At 34.7% G+C, this 19,468-nt stretch overlaps 2 protein-coding genes and 1 pseudogene across 3 annotated transcripts; all 3 read right to left on the reverse strand.

Moving 5' to 3' along the window:
• Positions 1 to 4,559: 4,559 nt before the first annotated feature.
• On the reverse strand, positions 4,560 to 6,453 carry LOC125190724 (pectinesterase-like). Its single transcript, XM_048088101.1, has 2 exons — positions 5,564 to 6,453; positions 4,560 to 5,376 (listed from the first exon to the last, which is right to left on the reverse strand). Exons 1-2 carry the CDS (start codon positions 6,414 to 6,416, stop codon positions 4,682 to 4,684), a joined length of 1,548 nt encoding a protein of 515 aa, XP_047944058.1. The 5' UTR covers positions 6,417 to 6,453; the 3' UTR covers positions 4,560 to 4,681.
• Positions 6,454 to 9,652: 3,199 nt separating this feature from the next.
• Positions 9,653 to 10,381, reverse strand: LOC125189715 (annotated as a pseudogene).
• A 1,966-nt stretch (positions 10,382 to 12,347) lies between these two features.
• LOC125186989 (UMP-CMP kinase) lies at positions 12,348 to 16,353 on the reverse strand. Of its 2 annotated transcripts, none has more exons than XM_048083485.1 (9): positions 16,186 to 16,351; positions 16,037 to 16,096; positions 15,265 to 15,319; positions 14,537 to 14,654; positions 14,290 to 14,446; positions 14,025 to 14,105; positions 13,851 to 13,958; positions 13,524 to 13,588; positions 12,348 to 12,565 (listed from the first exon to the last, which is right to left on the reverse strand). In XM_048083485.1, the coding sequence occupies exons 1-9, from the start codon at positions 16,249 to 16,251 to the stop codon at positions 12,562 to 12,564; spliced, it is 714 nt and encodes a 237-aa protein (XP_047939442.1). In that variant the 5' UTR covers positions 16,252 to 16,351; the 3' UTR covers positions 12,348 to 12,561. The 2 variants fall into 2 exon arrangements, with proteins under 2 accessions (XP_047939442.1, XP_047939441.1); XM_048083484.1 differs by having other exon boundaries at positions 12,483 to 12,812; positions 16,186 to 16,353.
• Between the last annotated feature and the right edge of the window lie 3,115 nt (positions 16,354 to 19,468).

Raw genomic sequence — 19,468 nt, forward strand, 5'->3', positions numbered from 1 at the left:
TGATGTGAATCCGGGTATTCACAATCATAGGATGCAACGACATCGAGGGCCATGGGTTGATTGGGGTCCGAAAAGAAGGTGGAGATATGACAAGGAGCCAAGCCGGATTCGGAGGTCTGACTCAAACCAGAATTTGCCTATCAAAATGATGTCCAAATTCTGTTCTAAGACCACCATTATCTTCATCGTCAAAAGAGCTTCGCGTGAGTACCTTACACGCCTCAATCGGAGCTCAGATGAGAAAGTTATGGCCGTTTGACGAAAGTCGCGCAGAACTGCCAAAAATGCCCGGCCACATAGAAAACGCCCGGGCAAGGCCCCAAAACGCCCGGGCCGGGCGTTTTGCCCGAAAATGCCATTTTTTAAGACTATTTTCCCTATTACTTTTGTTTTAGTATAAATACTGTTTTGTAGGGTTTTCATTCTCAGCTTTTGAATATTTATAAGAGACCATTTCTCCATATTTGAGAGCTCACCTTCTTCATCTTTTGAAGACTTATCAAATTCCTTCGGGTTGCATTCGATCTTTTGCCGGGCTAAGGTTGATTGTAAAGGTATGCTTGCTAGTTCTTGTGTTGCTAGTTTGTGGAGCCATTAGGTGTTTGTATGTGAAAGTGCCTTTGGGATTTCTTTCTTGTTCTTCACCTAAATCATAACACTAATCCATCCTCTATCCTTTTATCCATTTTTCTTGTTCCATTTCTTGGTTTATCTTATTTATTGTTGGGTTTATTTACAAGAATAAGTCCGGGGCAAATTCATGAGTCTTCAATCTAGAAGATTCACATTAGTTACACTTTAGTAGATTATTGTGATTGAGATTCAATACTACACAATCTATGTTGCTAATCCTATTAATCATTTGATGCAGAGTCGATGTCTGATACTCCTGACATATCGGCTAATGTTCTACATGTAGCCTTTTCGGAATTTAATAAACGATACCTTGAGTTGGTTAAGGAATGGGAACCGCAAGAAGAGCTAAGTTGTTTGGTGGGAGTCATAATCAAAGGAAATGCATACATCGCAAATGCATGAGATTGTAGGGCAGTGGTGGGTAGAGTGCTTGGTCCCAAATGACAGATTCCATTGCTCCCGAGGCGATGGGCTGGAGCTGGACAACAAGCCATCAAATTACCAACAGAAGTCCCAATTCTTCAATTCAAAACGCATGAGTTAGAACCACTTAATCTGAGGGTCCACAGTGCCTTTCACCATAAAGATTACTCCAACAGTTCCAAGAGCCTCCTTTCGGTGAGAAAAACAAACTCAAAATTTAGTTACTACTTTCCCCTAGATCACGTTCGTGTCATGTGTATATATTTGTTAAACTCAGACTGCAATATCATTCTGTGACGTGCTGAAGAGTAGACATTTTGTATGCCTCAACACTTGTTCAGGATGAACTCAAACCGTTTCATGCAGGGAATTGCGATGAAACTACTGAAATCCGCTTTGAAATCTAAGGGTCGAAGGAACTCGATGATACAAAGAGGACAACGACCCATGACGACATCTCAGTGGTAGTTCTCTTCTTGGATTACATCACCGGTAGCAAATGCAATGCTCACTCCGTAATGTCTTCATGAAGATGAGAGTTGATTCTAAGATTGATTAATTGAATTCGCATATATGTGCATAGCTGAGTAGCATATGAAACACAACATAATCTGATATAGACATCTGGAGTAATTGTTTTTGATAGTTATTGTTCTATGTGAAACCTAGCATATTCTAATATTTGCATTGTTTTTGTTAGTTACTATTCTATCATCATTGGATTTTCTGCTTCTATTGATCCATCTTTATTATCCTCAAATTTTATATAAGTACCTGCTAGTGATTATACCAAGAAGATGCATAACTAAGTGGCATATGTAGCACATGATATAATTATTTACTTCTCTATCATCATATGGATTTTCTGATCTATCTTTTTCCAGTTAAATATAGATAGAGGAATATGCATCTGATCACAATATTTATACTACTTCAAAATACAACAAAATGATGAAAAAGGGGGTTATGCACAGACTTAGGAGGCCTATGTGATACGAAATAGGTATGTCATCTAGTTGAACTTCTCTGTTTTGCGAAGCAAGGTGAAGCATGAAACTATATATGTCTCCCAGCTTGAATTTCAGATTATCAGAGTCGATCACTTTGGAAATTCTGAATTCTGCCACCACCTTCACAAAGAAAATCAATTTGTAGAAGCAGCAACAGTTTGAAGAAGAGTGAATCAAGATTACAACTTTGTCAAATACTATTAGTTTATGTCTAAAATGATAGGAAACCTCAAACTTGATATAGTAGTACATGTTAGTCATTGCATCAAAGAATTAATAATGAAACACAGGAAATTCTGATACTATAATTCTTTTTGTCATATGGATATTTTGATCTAGCTTCTTCCAGTTAAATAGAAATACAAGAATATGCATCAGATCACAATATTTAATTTATACTACTCCTCAACATTAGATAATATTGCAATATGTTTATCTTAGAAGAAACTACCTTACCGAATTTTTGGTATACCGAAAATTTCGGTACAGTATTGATATGGTGTTTTGTCATACTGTAACTTTCGGTACGGTATACAGTATAACACTCACAGTACAGTATACTGTACTGGTACACTGAACCACCTCTAATTAGAATCATACAAGTACAAATTTTTTTACTTATTTAATCATCATTCGGCATCAGGCTAATGTCATGTGTTCAAATAATTAATTACCTCTTTATATATTCTCTGTATCTTACAAATTTGAAATTTTGAGTATAAATATAAATCCAAAGTATACTTTATTGAGATTTATTTTTAATTTATGAGAAACCCTGTTCATATTTTGGAACAAATATGACCAAAGAACTTACGTCAGGTTGTATTAGATTATGCTCATAACTTGGGATCATGTTGTACTATAAATTATGATTGGTCAAATACCCCAACTTTATTGAAAACATTCTATTTATTGTTTATTACAGATAATTTTAATTAATGGATTACAGCTTCCTTAGTTCCTCCTAATAATTAATCAGGTACATCAGCCACTGAATTAAATAAAATAAAAATGAGAATGACAATGTCTCATGAGTCATGATGAGTATTTTAACAAGGGAATAAATAAATATAATCCTTACAATTATACATATAGTACTACTAATTAAGCTACAGGATACATATGATCGAAGATCGATAATAGCTGGAGCAGTGGATTCTATTAAAACTATTTTCAGGACTTGCTATAAATCTGATTCTTATAATAACTCAATCTTATCATTACTAGTTTAGAGAAGATCATAGTGTAAGCTGTAAAATATATACATAAAATAGTCTTATTATATTAAGTACAAATCACTAAATCAGTATATATGGCTATTGAATTCGTTGTAGTATGATTTATGGTTGTCTTGAGATAACAAACGGTAACAAAAGTATCAACACGAATTTTGTGTAAGATCTGATACGTCTAAATGTTTTTATGCTATGATTTAAATAAATTTCTATAGTAGCACCCAAATCCGGGTATCTACACATATAATCTATGTACATCGGATATGTCAATTAAGAATATGCGCCTTCCGTTTACAGCGTAAATTAAATTATACTAGTATTTAGCTATAAAAAATAGAAAGCTAATACCCAACAAGGTTACAAAGTTAGAGTCTATTCTTATTATATAAGCCCAATAAATTGAAGTCCACATAAACAAATTTTTAATGGGGCCAGAAACCTTTGATTGGCCCAAGTAAAATAAGTCTAAGTCAATTTCTTTTGGGACGTATCCTTTTTCAATGTTCCATTTAAAATGAGTCAACATTTTTTTGAATAAAATATAAAATAATTGCTCTTTACCTAATTTTTTTCTTATAATTTATTTTGTCTTTATTCCTCTACTTTATTATATCCCCACTTAACTCTCTAGTCACCATTCTCTTAAATCCCAAAGTAACTATTATCAATTATACCTTACTTTGAAAGAAATAGGAGTGTAGGTCTAGAGTGGAGAAGCTCCCAAAAACCTGCTTCGTCACAACAGAACATATGGTGCGAAAACTTGTCTACATCCAAAACCGTCATGCATTGCTTATAGGATAAACCTCCTATCGGGCTGATTGGCGTTTGTAGATCGGCGATCGATAAATATCTGTCGCGCTCGTCAAGCAAGACTTTTCTGACTTTGGAGAAGCCAATGAATGATAAAATAATATTGATATTCTTGAATGATTTCAAATGATTACAATGACTTCTATTTATAATGCTAATAACTAACTTAATGAACAAGAAAACAAAGATATGGAAAAGATACGGAAATCTCTAATTTAACTAACTAAATAATGCTAATGCTCGTATCAATTGCATTCACCGATCACTAATACTCATAATTAAATTCAGTGTTAGAATTTTTAATATCTAATTATAATTAACCAACATTGGATTTAATCTCTAATTGTGCATGCATTTGCATACCTATGAAGATCAGTATAACAAATATGCGTAATTAACAAGGGGGTTTAAACAATTTATTCATGTCCTTGCTCATTTCCTATTAAATCTGAAGCAGCAACACTGCTAGTTGGTTGCTATTGTCTTATTCAACATTCATTCAATAAGCATTACACAGAGAAACAATGAAACAAATAAAAGAATCACATAAATTAATAGTTACATTCACAAGCCAACAGTAAACGGAACACCGGTAGCAGGCAGCCACTGTCGACCAAATATAAGGTTCGCGACCGTGAACTGGGCTGCCTCGTCCGTGTCGTTTATATCGTGGTAACCCGTCCAATTAACCCGATTCTCGGTAAGAGCCCCCGGCCCGAAATTCCGATACTCCCCGTAATACAAAGTATCCAATGCAAAGTCCGAATCGCCCCACTTGGACCACCCTTCCGGGTCCACCAGATCGTCCAGATAGCTCTTCATCACCACCGTCCTCGAGTACTCCTGCCATGGCCTCCCCAGATACGTCTTCACCGATTCCACCACCGGTTTGAGGTCCGGCGCCGCTAGGATCCGGCAGTTGTGGATCGATATGCCGGTGTTCTGATACGGATCGCCCCGCCCCTGCGCCGTGATTATGTTGGCCTGCCCGACCAGGGGCTTCCGGGCGTAGATGATGGAGTTCTGGATGACGACGGCGGCGTTGCCGAAGATGACGTCGACGGTGCCGTATATGTAGCAGGATTTGTAGAGCTGGCGCTGTGCTTGTGCGAAGAGCGTGTCTTGGTAGCCTTCGAAGCTGCACGCGTAGAACACCGAGAGGTCCGAGGCTGACCTGAGCGCCACCGCCTGCCCGTTCTCTGCCCCGGCCGTGTTGCGGAAGGTGATGCCACGCGCTATGAATCCATTCCCATCCACACCTGCACATCCAAATTCCAATTACTTAACATATAGTACTACTATATGAAATAAAAATAACTACAGTAAGAAAGAAGTGAAACCACTGTATATTTGTGGACCAAATTTAACTAAACCAGCAATATATCAACTATATAACCATGAATGGATTTCTATCACATATGGATTAGTTGAAATGTTTTTAGGTACCAAATGTGGCAGTGCTGTATGTTGTGAAGCCAGCGGAGGAGCTCCGGTTGGAAGTGATGATGGTGTTTCTGACTCCATCTCCGACCAACATCACCTTAGTCATGGTTCTGTTGATGAGAATGTTCTCCTCGTAGACTCCCTTCTTCACATACACGATCACCCTCTTCTTCCCTAGCCGGTTAGCCGTCGCGTAGTTTATGGCCTCCTGGATGGACATGAACTGACCCGACCCGTCCTTGGACACCGTCACGTTCGCTCTCGACGCCCACACGTAATCCTGCAGCAGTTTCCGCTCACCCCCAAGCATTCTGCGATCACTGGACTTCTCCAACAGAGGCGCGTTCGCTGCGAGGCTGTTCCTTATCATCTCGGAAACGTTTCCGGTGAGGATCGGAGAGGTGAAATTGGGGAGGCTGAGCTGGCGGGATCCGGACACGCAGGTCTCGATGCTAGTCAGCGCTGCGCTGAGCCACGTCTGCGCGTCGTGAGCCGCGCTCGCTTTCATGATGATGCTTTGTAGTGTAGTGTTTAGTTGGAGGATAGTGTTGTCTATGAGATCTTTGCACTCTCGCTGCAGCATCTTCTTGCTCGCGGTGTCGGCCGTGGAGCTGAGCTCTATGGCTAGGGTTTTGGCCGCGGCGGCCCTCTCCAGCGCGGCCGCAACGGTCATGGTCAGGAAATCGTGGTGGGATTTGGGGTGGAGTTGGTTCATGTGGTGGTTGCAGGGGTGGGGGTGGGGGGTGGTGCTGCACCACCATTCGATGTTTGTAGCATTATCAGGAACTTGTGCTGCTGCTTCATGCCAAGATGTGAGATAAAGGAAGAATATTGGTAGTATTATGGTAGTAGCCATCCTATAATATTGCAATGCGGAGTTATGATAGTTTGCTTGGATTTAGAGATGTTGCCAAGTTGGTTTGAAATGGTGGGAAACAAGGATGATTTGTGCAGTTAAATAGTACTAAATGGGATCAAATAGAATTAGTGTGCTAACTTTATCTTAAGAAGAAAGAGATACTACATATCCTTGTTTCATGGATCACTGCTATTGCAATCAAGCCGGCCGTAGGAAGTAGTGATTTTGTGGGCAGTTGAATACATGGAATTTGATCATACAACCGTGTGATTTTAGTTTTGGAGGTGAAGCAACACGAATGGAAGAGGTAGTAAATCAATTAATAATTAGAGAGGATATGGAGTAATGTTGAAATATGGAGCCAATATGTGTATAATATAGGATTATTTGAGAGATGTCTGAATTCAGGCGTTTATTTTGGCAAGTCAGCCGTCATAAGATGAGTTTAGTTTACGATATCTTACAAATAGTTCGTATTTCTTTGGTTTGAGTCCAACAGCAACAACGTTAATAAATAGTTGACCGATGCTGTTAACTTTGTTATAGAAATGCGGTTATTTTCAAAAGGTGATGCAGGTTATTGTGGTTCTAAGATTTTTAATGTGAATATGTGATTTAGTTTACGTGAATTTATTGCACCTTCTAAAGCCACTTTACGTAAGTGAAGAGTTTGGTAAGGATTTAGAAAAATATTCTGTGAATGCAACGCCATCTTTATAGTTATTTTATTTTATAATTAATGCTTATTTTCTGAGGATTTGAATAATTGATTTGATTTTGCTACTGAAATATACTCCATGTTTCATTACAAATCAAATAGGAGTACTACTATTCACATAATCATTTTCCGTATAATAAAGACTCTAGCAACATTCCCAAGGCATTCACAATCAACCAGCAATACAGGAGTAGTAGTCCAGGGAGTGATTAATTCCTAATTCATCATTTAATTGCTAACTATAACTAATTTAAGGTCACATAATTTTAAAAAATGTGTGGTCTACAATTTGCCACGCGTAATTTTAGTTTTTATTAATTAAATCGAAAAAAATTAAAAAAAAAACACAAAATTAGGGTTTTGGATGAAAATGTCAATATAGTGTTTCGAAAATATCAACACAATCTTTGAGAATGTCAACACAAATTTAGGATTGACATTGTATATGCTTTATATTGACATATTATCTTAGCTTTGTATTGACATTAGCGCTGTGTACGAAAAATACGAAAATTCTAGATTTTTTTTTCAAATTTTGACGTCGGAACATATGCATGTAGTATATCGTTGGAATCCTTATAAAATTATCTTTAATTTGATATATGTTATATGAATTTAAAGTTTTGAGATTTCTTTTAAAAGTTAGTTATAACTAACTTGACATTAATACCCCTATTGATTTTTATTGAAATTAATCCTATAGCCTTATTGACGTTTTTTTTTTATCGTATTGACATTTTGTTGTTAATGATCTAGGTCTTTAGTTTGAATATCTAATGGCTATTATTGAGTTGTAGTTAGCAATTAAGCATTGAGTTAGCAATATAACACTCCTAATAAATCAATCATTTTGAAGGATTTGGCAATCAACCATTTTTAATTCGTGGATAAGCTTAAGTTATTTTGAATTGTTAGGCACTTTTAGTTTTGTAATCCTAGTCCTATTAAAAGTGATTGATATTTTTTTATTCTATAAGTAATCAATTTCTACTTTTGACAATTAAAAAAATAACACATTAATCTTTCCTATTTATTTTTCATTCCTTTATAATTTTTTCTCTTCTAACTTATTCTCTCTTCGGTCTTCATTTAGTGTAAAAATGTTCTCCAACCATACTCTATACCCGAACCCATTTTTGAGTTTTTTAATGAAACAACACCAAATTTAAGGTAAACACCAAAATTGAATATCTACTGCAAAATTATTTTATATATTGCATACTAGTCCTTATAATTAAACAATTATACGGCCATAATTTGTGTACTGCGTTGCGTAGTCAGCGTAGATAGTTGAATCAGTTGGCATTATTTGCAGATATTGAGTAGAGACATGTTAGCTTGTTGTACTAGGGTCTAGGAAATTTGGTTACACACAATTTTTTCATGGAATTTGCAAATAATTAAATTGGAATTAGCAAGCTGATCATAACTTATGTTTTTTTTTTTAAATAATAACTAATAAATTTTAGCTATTTTATGTTTATCGTGAAATGTTTGAATTTATATTTGAATTTTATTATAGCAGTTTAGTGTATTTTAATTTTAAAAGTAGTGTAATTTTTTTGAACATAGAGTATATTTAATACATAAATATATTAATAAGAAATTTTGTATACTAATTTAATTTACATAAATTATTGATAAAATAATGTGGAACTAAATGTAATTTAAAAGAAATATGTAGGTATAATTGAAAAGGTATAAAAAGTATATAAATATGGAATATTCTTTTGAGTTTGAATTTGGAATAAATGATCCGAGTAAAATTATTTTTTGGTGTGTCCCATACTCAAAAATGTGTTTGAATTTGGTATAAATGGTTGGAGATGGCGTTACAATTGTATAATTAATCTTGCAAATCCTCCACCAATCTACTAAATCAGCACACAACTCCATTATCTTTACTTCAAACACGGGTCTATTCTGTTTATTAATGAGGTACTAGTTCTATTCCACAACAAGTTTCCATATATTAATTGGAGGATTCAGTTTTTATTTCGAGAAACATAAAATAAAGAGTAAATTGTTAAAAAAAAATATGAAGTTTAGTCAAATTTTCTATCCTGCAATTATTTAAAATGACCTATTACATCATAATTTTAACATTTTTCTCAATTGTTTCATAGTCTAAAATTTTGGAAAATATAAATAATTTGACAAACAAACCATGCGAACAAAACGTTCGGTTAACTAAACTAAGTCATTAATATAACTTAGTCAATTATGTTGATAAATTTAGAAACATAGTATGAGGAGTAGTATTTTTGCTATGTGATAATTGAGAAAAATATTAAAATTATAATATAATTAGCCATTGTTTAAATTGTGAAATTGACCAAAATTTAACTAAATTCATAATTTTCCCTTAGATAAAATATCAATGATATCATTCCCTTTATACATAGTATCACCAATCACGGGTCCATCTCTTATCCTCAACACTTGCTCATGTCGGTCGAGTAGTGACACTTGGATATATCGCATGTGCATCAATAGTATAAACACTCCAATTATATACTACCAAACTCTCAACTTTAAATTTCATTGATTCCATAGAATCCATGAACTAAGCGTTCAAATCGTACATACATGACCAACTTATACACTTGCAATTGTACTACACTAAAAAAGGCACATGCTTAATAAAGTAATGTAGCAATATTTATAAACTAAAAAAGCATGGATCAATGATGAAGAGTAGTAGCATAGGTATTGAGGAGAGACAAGGCGTTGCTAGTCATATGCGCCACATTCACAATCTTCCCTCTCACCGCCCATAATCTTCCCGGCGAAGCCGTCCATGCAGGTCTCCTCATCCGTCAGGGCGGCGCTGAGCATCGCCGGTCACGGCCTCGATCTGCTTCACCTCCGCCAATGTTTTTCTGATGAGCTCGACCGAGTCGGCCAGCTCCTCCACGCAGTCCTGCATGGCGCCGACCTCGCGGGACAGCCTGACCATGTCGGCGGTGGCTAGGAGCTTGGGGTTTTGCTGGACGGAAAGGGAGGAGTAGCAGAGCGTGGGGTAGGCGGTGGCGGAGCAGGATGTACGGATGAATTCCGTGCTCCTCTTCCCCCGCCTACGCCTCTGCTTTCGCAGCCGGAAACCATGACTGCGGCCATCACTATTACAACGGTTGATATGGCTCTCCACCTCATCATTTTTCGGATTAATGTGTGCTATTTTTTGGTTGTGGGAGTATTGGTAGAGAAAGAGTCTATTTATACAGAAACTTTGAAATCTCATTAGTTAGGAAAAATGTCTATTAATTTGAAATTAATAAAAATTACTAATTTGGGCAATAATGTGACGAGGTGGGACTCTCGATCACGGCCCATATTGTTATAAAGGTTTTAGATTTTTAAATTATAAAAGTGAGTTGATTGACATTTTTCAAAAAATGCAAAACCAAAGTTCATGTGGGCGTTCTATAATCATTCTATCGTGGATTCTAAAATTTTCAGGCCATAAGTTATTTTAAGCTGAGGAGTTTTAAAAAATGAACATATAACTGATATTTTTAAGAAAACAAAAAAAATTAGAAACACAATCTATAGTGATCTCATAGATAAATATAGATATCAATGCAATGCAACCCATGTAATGTGGAAAGTTACCAGCATTCCTCTATTGACAGGACTATTGCCATTATGCCATACCATACATACACATTTAATATGCTTGTTTATTTTTTTTCATATAATAATAATAGTAGTAAAAGGAGGTTTAATTTAAATTTACAATCATTTGGACCTTGTCGTAAATCGTACTCAACTTTTAGAACTAGTTATAGTAAATTCATTCCTTCTAATCCTTTTGCATGAGATTCAATATAAGTTCATCTCAAATTTAATTATGGATTTCGTAAATCAGTATCTTGATTTGTCCTCATTGTTAAATTTATCGCACCCTTTCCGGAATTTCAAATCGAGCGCTAATTCCATTGCATCAACTTCCAAGTCACTGTTTCAATTGCTAGAAATAAGTCAATGTTTACGAGCATTTTCGTCAACTGATAAATAAAATTACTAGATATTTTAATGAAAAATAAATATAATAAAATAAAAATACATGCATTGAAGCAAGTGGCTGAGTGGCTCTATGATAGTAGTATGATTTTGAAGACCGGGTTGGGCCTATAGGACATGGAAAATTTATTGTTGCTTTGAAACTATTAAGGATGACGTGAAGGGTACCCCATTATATACAATCTCTCATACAAAAAATGTAATAGTAAACTTTTAAAGAGACTATATATTGATAATCTTTTTAGCCGTCGGAAATATGAACCCAATTATTTAGTTATTGGTGACATTAATCAAACAAGTAGGACTATAATTTCGCAATTGGACGAGATTGATCGCCATCATCTTGGACCAAATGTGGGCTCCCTTGATATTTGATGAATATCAGGCGGCCGCTTATATTTGAGTCATTTGACAAGGCAAAATGCATGAAAATAACTTGAGGGGGTATAAAATATACCAGAATTCGGGGTTAGAAGTATACCGAAGATTTTGATAAGATAAATGAAGTTTTGAGTGTGGTATACTATGACAGATTGACAAGATAAATGAAGTTTTGAGTGTGGTATACTATGACAGATTGACAGTTTTAATACTGAATATCATACCGACTCATCCCTAGCAATACTTGCAAAATCACATAAAATAATTTGTGTTCTATACTTCAATATTATAAATTACATATTGATTGACTTCCATCTGTCATCATTCAGCACAGATATTCACTTCATAATATTGTCTCGATGGTAATCTTCAGCTACATTTCCTACTGAATGGGCAATCCAATTGATATGTTGATATAGCTTCCGGTGCGTTCATAACTAAAAACACTCACCCACACATGTACGTTCTTACTAAAGGCTTGAACATTTCTATACTTTTTAACTGTATATATTTAAAACATAAATTACATTACTATTGGTTTAATTAAGCATAGTTATCAACACCTAAGAAATCCATCAATCGTTGTAGAAATAGTATTTACTGAGACCCATATTCGTCTGCAATTCATAAGAAGAATTTGACAGAAAGAATAAAGGTTAATTGCCTATAAATACACATACAATATCTAAATATTATTTTTAACTCAATTTATTTTCTTGATTAAAAATACTAAACTAATTTTTAAGAATTTGGCCCAAATTAGAATACACCTGTCATGAGACAAGCTTGTGTGACAATTTGAATGCAGAAGTAGCTGATTAAACACCATACTATTATATGTACAAGTACATCTATATGTAGTATATCTGGTAAGTAGGACAAACAAAGCTAAATCATTCCTCTAGACTTGTAAAGTTTACTCTGCCACCAGATTTTTGGTAAAACAAATTATTGTGTTTAATAGATCAATAAAGTTGTCATCTTCTCAGTGTTTTTGTGGTTTCAGAAATCATGGGATCACCTGGCATTTAAAAGCATATTATAAGTTAACAAGTTCAACAAATACAAAACAAATAAATGTAAAGGCATGTGCGATTCGGTCACCATCTAATCATTTATGAATAACCAATGTGAGACAGAACATTATGATTTTACAAGAAATGAACACTGATAGCACAGCCAATTAATTTCTGTTGTATGAAAAGATTTACTTGCATATTGGACAAATTGATATTTGACTAGACATCTTGAGTGCACCAACTGACCAACTGATACAAAAAAACGGTGTATCCAGAAAAAATGTAAATAGTAAAGAGAAAATATCAGAAAAATGTTAAAACATTTTTTTCATCAATGTCATGCCTTCTAGTTTTCATCATTGGTACATTTTCAGCATTTTTGTTAAACTATAACGACGAATGCAGCCACACATGCTTTATGAAAAACAACATTTTTACATGAGGATGAGACCAATATGTCCCACGTCACTTTCAGACGACGATACATAAATTTCGATGTTGGAAAATTGGCCTTGTGACTTTATTGAAGAATATGGTGAAACTTTGTGAACCAATTAGACAAATTGAAAAGCAGGACATAACTGGAAAAGGTTAAAAAATTATGACATTATCTTGTGTTCCAGAGGTGAAATATGCATTGATTTTGGCACCAAGATAAAACGGAAGTACTAGTAACTAATAGTAAGCTCAAGAAAAGCTTTACATTCCCCTACATCCATTCAACTTTGACATTACCACACATGTTCAATTTTACATTTATAGTTTTTCAGATGAGTTATATGATTCATCAGAGAAACAAGGTAATCATAGGCTGGAGCTAATCTCATTAGATATAGAACAACTGGTCCTAGAGCAGCTAATTAGAAGTTTTTAATTAAAGATGATATATAGCATTTTCTAAACTATCAAAGAGCCATTTAAGTAACATTTTTCAATCAAAAACTACAGAAAACTGGATACCTCAATGCAGCAAATATTGGAAGAACCCTTTCATATATTTCATCTTCTGTTCCAGTACCATCGATCTGCAAGTGCTTGAAATTTGTTAAAACTGAATATCAACTAGAGGCTCTTGAATGGAACAAATTTTACAACCACAGATAAAATAAGGTGCATAAGCAGATTGTTTTTTATGTGAGTGTGACAGTGTGTATTTCATCTTCCTTCCATCTCAGGATAAACAGCACCTGCAGCTAATTAGCTGGTGTAGGGTGTCCACAGCAGAAAAAGTAACAAATGCAGTGAAACTACAGTAATTTAGCTGTCACCAATAAACCAAGTTGATACCTTGTGAAGTATTCCTTTCTCGGAGTAATACTTGATCACAGGAAGGTTGAGTTCTTCAAATACGCTCAACCTTTCCTTGACTGTATCAATATTATCGTCAATTCGCCCCTGCGCATTAAACTTTCTTTGTTAATAAGTAAATGACAGGAGAAAATATGCATATGTGGAAAGCACCTGATTACGGTTTAGCACTCGTTTCACCATTTCTTCTTTAGGACAATCAAAGAAAAGCACAATGTCTGGTTCAACCCCACCCTACAAATATAATTCACAATTCAACTCATGCCAATGGCACAGTGATAGCAGGCATTATATGCAGCCAGATACCCTTGTAATATGCCACATAGCAATCATATGGGCGCAGATAGTGTGGAAGGAGATGAGTATAAATGCTAACAGAAATTGAAAAGAATAAAGAGACTCAAAACTGACTACTTACAACTCGCTCATATGCTATACGATTCTCTTCACTTCTTGGAAAGCCATCAACAAGAATTCTATTGTTTTCACTGGCTTCAATGGCTTTTTTTATCAGTTTAACAGTCACTTCTGAGGGAACAATTTTCCCTTCCTTGATTGTATCAAGAATCATGGAACTGCAATAGGATAGGACATGACATACATTATATAAAGTTGCATCAACTAAGATATCCACATTATAAAATATGTATAGTTTTAGTTCTTACCCATTTTCACTATCAGAATATATTTCTTTCCTCAACAGATCCCCAACACTCAAGTGGGTAAATCCAAAGGTGTTAACAATCCTTGTACACTGAGTACCTTTTCCACTCCCTGGACCACCTGCAAATACAAATATAATATCAGAACCACCCCCCCTCTGGATCTTGATGAGTATCATGATATTTCTATGTAATGAAGTCTTGTTATATTAATTCGCCAACTAAATTTCAATAAATGAGAAGAAAAAGGGAGATTTGCTTATCCAGGTTCAAGTGGTTCATTTTTCTAAATTAAAGTATTAGGAAAACCAGAAAAACCCATGATCCATGATCACTACAGCAGTTAGGGAATGCTTGGTGCATGCAGATTTTGTTGGAAGTTTCTTATGGTAACTGTGTTAGGCAGTGTGATATATCAATAATAAAATGCACAACGAAAATATATACATGTTTGAATGCATTTTAGTAAAAGAAACTGGAAACCAAGTCTGTCTCAGGGAGACAACCAAACATTACTTTATATACTGAATACAATCTTATCCAGTAAAACCTTCGATTGCATAAGCATAACAAGCTAAATAAAAGCACCAACTTGACATTATCTACGAAAAATGAGGTCATGTGCTACAGTTAATTAATACTGGCAAGTAACACAAGACCATCAATTTGGATTATCAAACAGAAGATCAGTAATGATTATACACATAAGCAGCTAATATATTCTTTACTACCCAAGACGAAAGTTACAAATGGTTTCCTTCTTGCACCAGAGACTCCATCTTCTGCCTGTGTCAATTAAAGAAAAGGCTCAACAAATAAATCATCAAAATATCTTATTGATATTTAATAGTAGTAGTAAAAATACAGGACTTTTAATTTACTAAACAGCCTTCCATGAGAGAACATAAAAAACAGTTGCAACTTACAACAATTTGGGTCAATAGACATCATAAGCTTGTAAGATCATAAAAACAAAAAACCAAAGAAAAATTCAAACGTCCAGCCTAGATAAAGGACCCTCGAGCTGCAACTCCTCTGCCAACACAACCCGCCCTCTCAAGATGTTATACAACTAATAAACAGGTAAAAAAATGTGAAAGAAAGTAACTTATATCTAAGGCACCCTAAACAAAGAGCATGTAGGGATAGAAACATAATGAAATGCCTGACGATAATTAATTACGCATCACTCTCAGAATTTAAAGCTAATAACCATATAACTAAAGGACGGACCAAAATCAGATAAAATCAACCTAATCTAAGAAAATAATTTACGGATAACTAGTCGTGTTCAGAATTAAGCTCCTCGCATATCTAAATGTTCGAGAAATAACGTAGAAAAGGAACATGAATTCCCCCCAGACTTTCAATCATAGTTGAATGGCGACATTGTTTATCGAAGTACTCGCAGTAAGATGAGGAATAAGAGAAAAGCGAGCTCAAAAATCATGATCAATTTTTCCAAAAACTCGATAAAATGGAAGATGTGAATCAACGCAGTACCGGATTCAGAACGCGAGTAGAGAAAACTTGGGAAGCATTGAATCCATAGGCCACCTGCATCTGAGGAGAGGAGAGCGTTGCTCAATCGCGCTTGAATTTGATAGAACAACAAGAATCGAAGTAGTAGAAAAAGGCGAATGTTGAAATACCTGATTTAGGAGGCGCGATTTAGACGAAGAAAGCATCGACGAGAGAGAAACACCGCGCCTCCACATTAGTGATTGTTCGCAGAGAGAGAGAGATAGTGAGAGAGGGAGATGCGAGCGAGTGGCAGTTTTAAAAGAGGTTGTGTGTTTAGAGGAGAATCATTTGTTAAACAGATCGTGGGGCACCTCTCTCTATGTCAATAGAAAGGTCGATTAGATAACTATTCCTTCCGTTTCACATTTTTATTTGTCTATAACAAAATGGATCAATTTTTTTATTGAAAATATAAACGCAGATCAAGATGCAATTTCTATAGTAGGAGTTCTAGAAATTCTAGAATAATACACTGAATTACTACTTCATCCGTCTCACTTTACGAGTTTTGGTTGACTATTTTTAGATTTCTCATCTCAGGAGTCCCGGTTGAAATATTCCATAAATGATACTACTTCATAGACTACATATTCTACTAACTTTTTTCCAATCACATTTTATTATAAAAATAATTAATATGAAAAAATAGGACCATATTTTACTAGGGCTGACAATTTTTAGCACGACACGATAACACTACACGAACCCGCACGAAATTAATGGGTATGTGTCAAAGCTTATTGGGTTCGTGTCCTTATCGTGTCGACACGATAACGACACGAAAATTTCGTGTCGTGTTCGTGTTACACCTTAAGTATACTATAATATTATTTCGTGTCGTGTTTGTGTCGTGTTCGTGTTACACGTTAAGTATATATAATACTTATTAATTTTATTTTTATTTATTTTAAAAATTTAAAATTAAAATTAAAATTTTCATATTAGAAATAATATTAATATATTATAATATTATTATTATAGTGTTGTTATCGTGTTGTGTCATATATGTGTTGTTATCGTGTTGTGTCATATATGTGTTGTTATCGTGTTGTTGACCCGAAGTGGTTCGTGTCGTTAATGAGTTCGTGTCGTGTTCATGTCTGAGGGTAGCGGGTCGTGTTCGTGTTCGTGTTTGGAGTTTTCTTAACGGGTCGTGTTCGTGTTTGTTGTTATCGTGTCGTGTCGTTATCGTGTCGATACGATAACGACACAACACGCACGATTTGCCACCCCTACATTTTACTGTCTCTTTCACCTACTTTCTTTTACATTTCTTAAAATTCATGCTGAACTCAAATGAGACTCTTCAAATGGGACAGAGGGGGTACTGTTTACTAAAATCTTGTGTATCACTAAGTATGAAAATTACTCCGATACAAAAAGAGTATGCAATAAAGTCATCTACAGTATAATCCATACTTTTCCTTAGACCATCTTCAATAATATTCTAAAACCTAAAATATCTTAGTAGACAATTCGCCGTATAGTACTCTAAAATTAATCTCATAGTTTTCTCATTTTTAATTTTTGAGCAAAATGTACATATATGTTTTTGAACAAATCAAAATTATAGATAATATTCATTTAAATTTGAGTTTAGTGTAAATTGTTAGAGTAAAATTACCATTTGACATGATATTTATATTAAAATAAGTTTAAATTTAGTATAATTTATTGAACAAATCAAAATTATAGATAATATTCATTTAAATTTGAGTTTAGTGTAAATTGTTAGAGTAAAATTACCATTTGACATGATATTTATATTAAAATAAGTTTAAATTTAGTATAATTTATTGGAGATTTAAATTTAGTAAAAATTGTTGAAGTTGCTTTTATACCTCTACTCATATATCTGCTATCACTATTTTTGTATCAGATCACAACTCTTACAATTTCATACATCTCCTTATACCTCTACAGCTCTACTCTAACATATTAAATTTTATTAGCACATTTTTTTAATTATCATTCATTTTACAAAAATTATACAACACATACAAACGATAAATTATTCATTAAAAATCATAAAATTTACAAGTTCTGAAATTTAAAATTTAAAGATTACTTCCATTGTAGAATCTTTTGGTACGTATCCAAATTTCTTCAATGAGATCGGCTCGAAGACGACCATGGACTTGTTCTTCACACATAAGCCCATTGACTTGTGACCTCCCGAAATTCTAAAGGTGGGCGAGTTGTGGACTCACTTGCGACTCCCGAGCTAGAACCACCTATTTTGTCTTGCCAATCAGCCGCATTATTTCTTTTTTCTTCAATTATCATGTTAGACAATATAATGCATGCGTACATGGCATCAAAGATGCACAACCGATATTGCGAACATGTCGAATATTTGACTACTGTCCAACATCTGAAGGCACGTACCACACCTGTCATTGCCACCTCCTGCCTTTGAGCAAACAACATCTTCTTCGACTTTATCGGACAAAAAATAGATTTCACCAAGGCCAACCACCGTGGATAGATCCAATCTACAAAGTAATAGCCCATATTATATTCACGGCCATTATTAGTGAATTGTATCATCGGTGCTCTGCCAAATAATGCATGATAAATCCAGATGATGTGGATATATAGAAGATCTAGTTCTCGGAGATCTCATAGGATATTCTCAAAAATTCATTAGTTAATTCACGAAATTAAATCTAATCTAGAACACAATTAGACATACTTGTCAATGTTACAGATCATCTCCCAGGTTAAGACATACTTGAATTTCTTGTTATCTTGACATCTTTAAAATATCTGCCTTGCTTGTGCCACTAGCCTATTATTTCCTCCTCTTTGCTGTAATTTGCGCAAGTCATTATGCAAGAATATGAGAGTATGTGAGAAAGATGTTTTGGTGTGAAAAAATTGAGAGTAGAGAATATTAATAGGTGAAAATAGGGATTTAGTTGTGCTAAGAAAATAAAACAAAAAGGTTAAAAATTAGTTAAGTGACATAGTATAGTTCGAAGCGGGAAATTGTTTCTAAAAAATCAAATATTTCAAATTGTTTATGAAAAAACAGCTATATTGCTACCACTCTCACTCTTTGCGAGTGGGCTACACGTTGCAATCTGATATTTTTGAGATATTTCAACGCACATTAAGATTTTATAATGTGAAGAATGAGAGCACGAAGCAAGTTCAAGCCACATTGGATCATACTGCGTCATATTCCTTCCGTCCATAAAAAATACTCGTTTCATTGGTGACGACACGTGTTTTAGTGGAAAATTTATAAAGTAGAAAAAAAAAGATAAAATGAATAAAGTACGAGAAAGAAAAATAAATGAAGATATGTTTCCTGCATAATGAAACATCACTGCACTGTCTGCACTTCTTCAGCAGATTTCATGTCTTCCACTATTTTCTTTCAACTAGAAGCCCTTTTAAAGGTCA

Source organism: Salvia hispanica, chromosome 5 (assembly GCF_023119035.1).
Source record: "Salvia hispanica cultivar TCC Black 2014 chromosome 5, UniMelb_Shisp_WGS_1.0, whole genome shotgun sequence".
NCBI classification, from domain to species: Eukaryota; Viridiplantae; Streptophyta; class Magnoliopsida; order Lamiales; family Lamiaceae; genus Salvia; species Salvia hispanica.

Bases quoted from the DNA above. Each gene is read 5' to 3' on its own strand.
- LOC125186989 (XM_048083484.1), bottom strand. From the start codon at position 16,251: ATGTGGAGGCGCGGTGTTTCTCTCTCGTCGATGCTTTCTTCGTCTAAA. The intron at 14,106-14,289 runs GTAAGTAGTCAG...TTATATTTGTAG, and splicing joins GTATAGCATATGAGCGAGTT to GGTGGGGTTGAACCAGACAT. The intron at 13,589-13,850 runs GTATCAACTTGG...AAGCACTTGCAG, and splicing joins AGAAAGGAATACTTCACAAG to ATCGATGGTACTGGAACAGA.
- LOC125190724 (XM_048088101.1), bottom strand. From the start codon at position 6,416: ATGGCTACTACCATAATACTACCAATATTCTTCCTTTATCTCACATCT. The intron at 5,377-5,563 runs GTACCTAAAAAC...TTGGATGTGCAG, and splicing joins ATACAGCACTGCCACATTTG to GTGTGGATGGGAATGGATTC.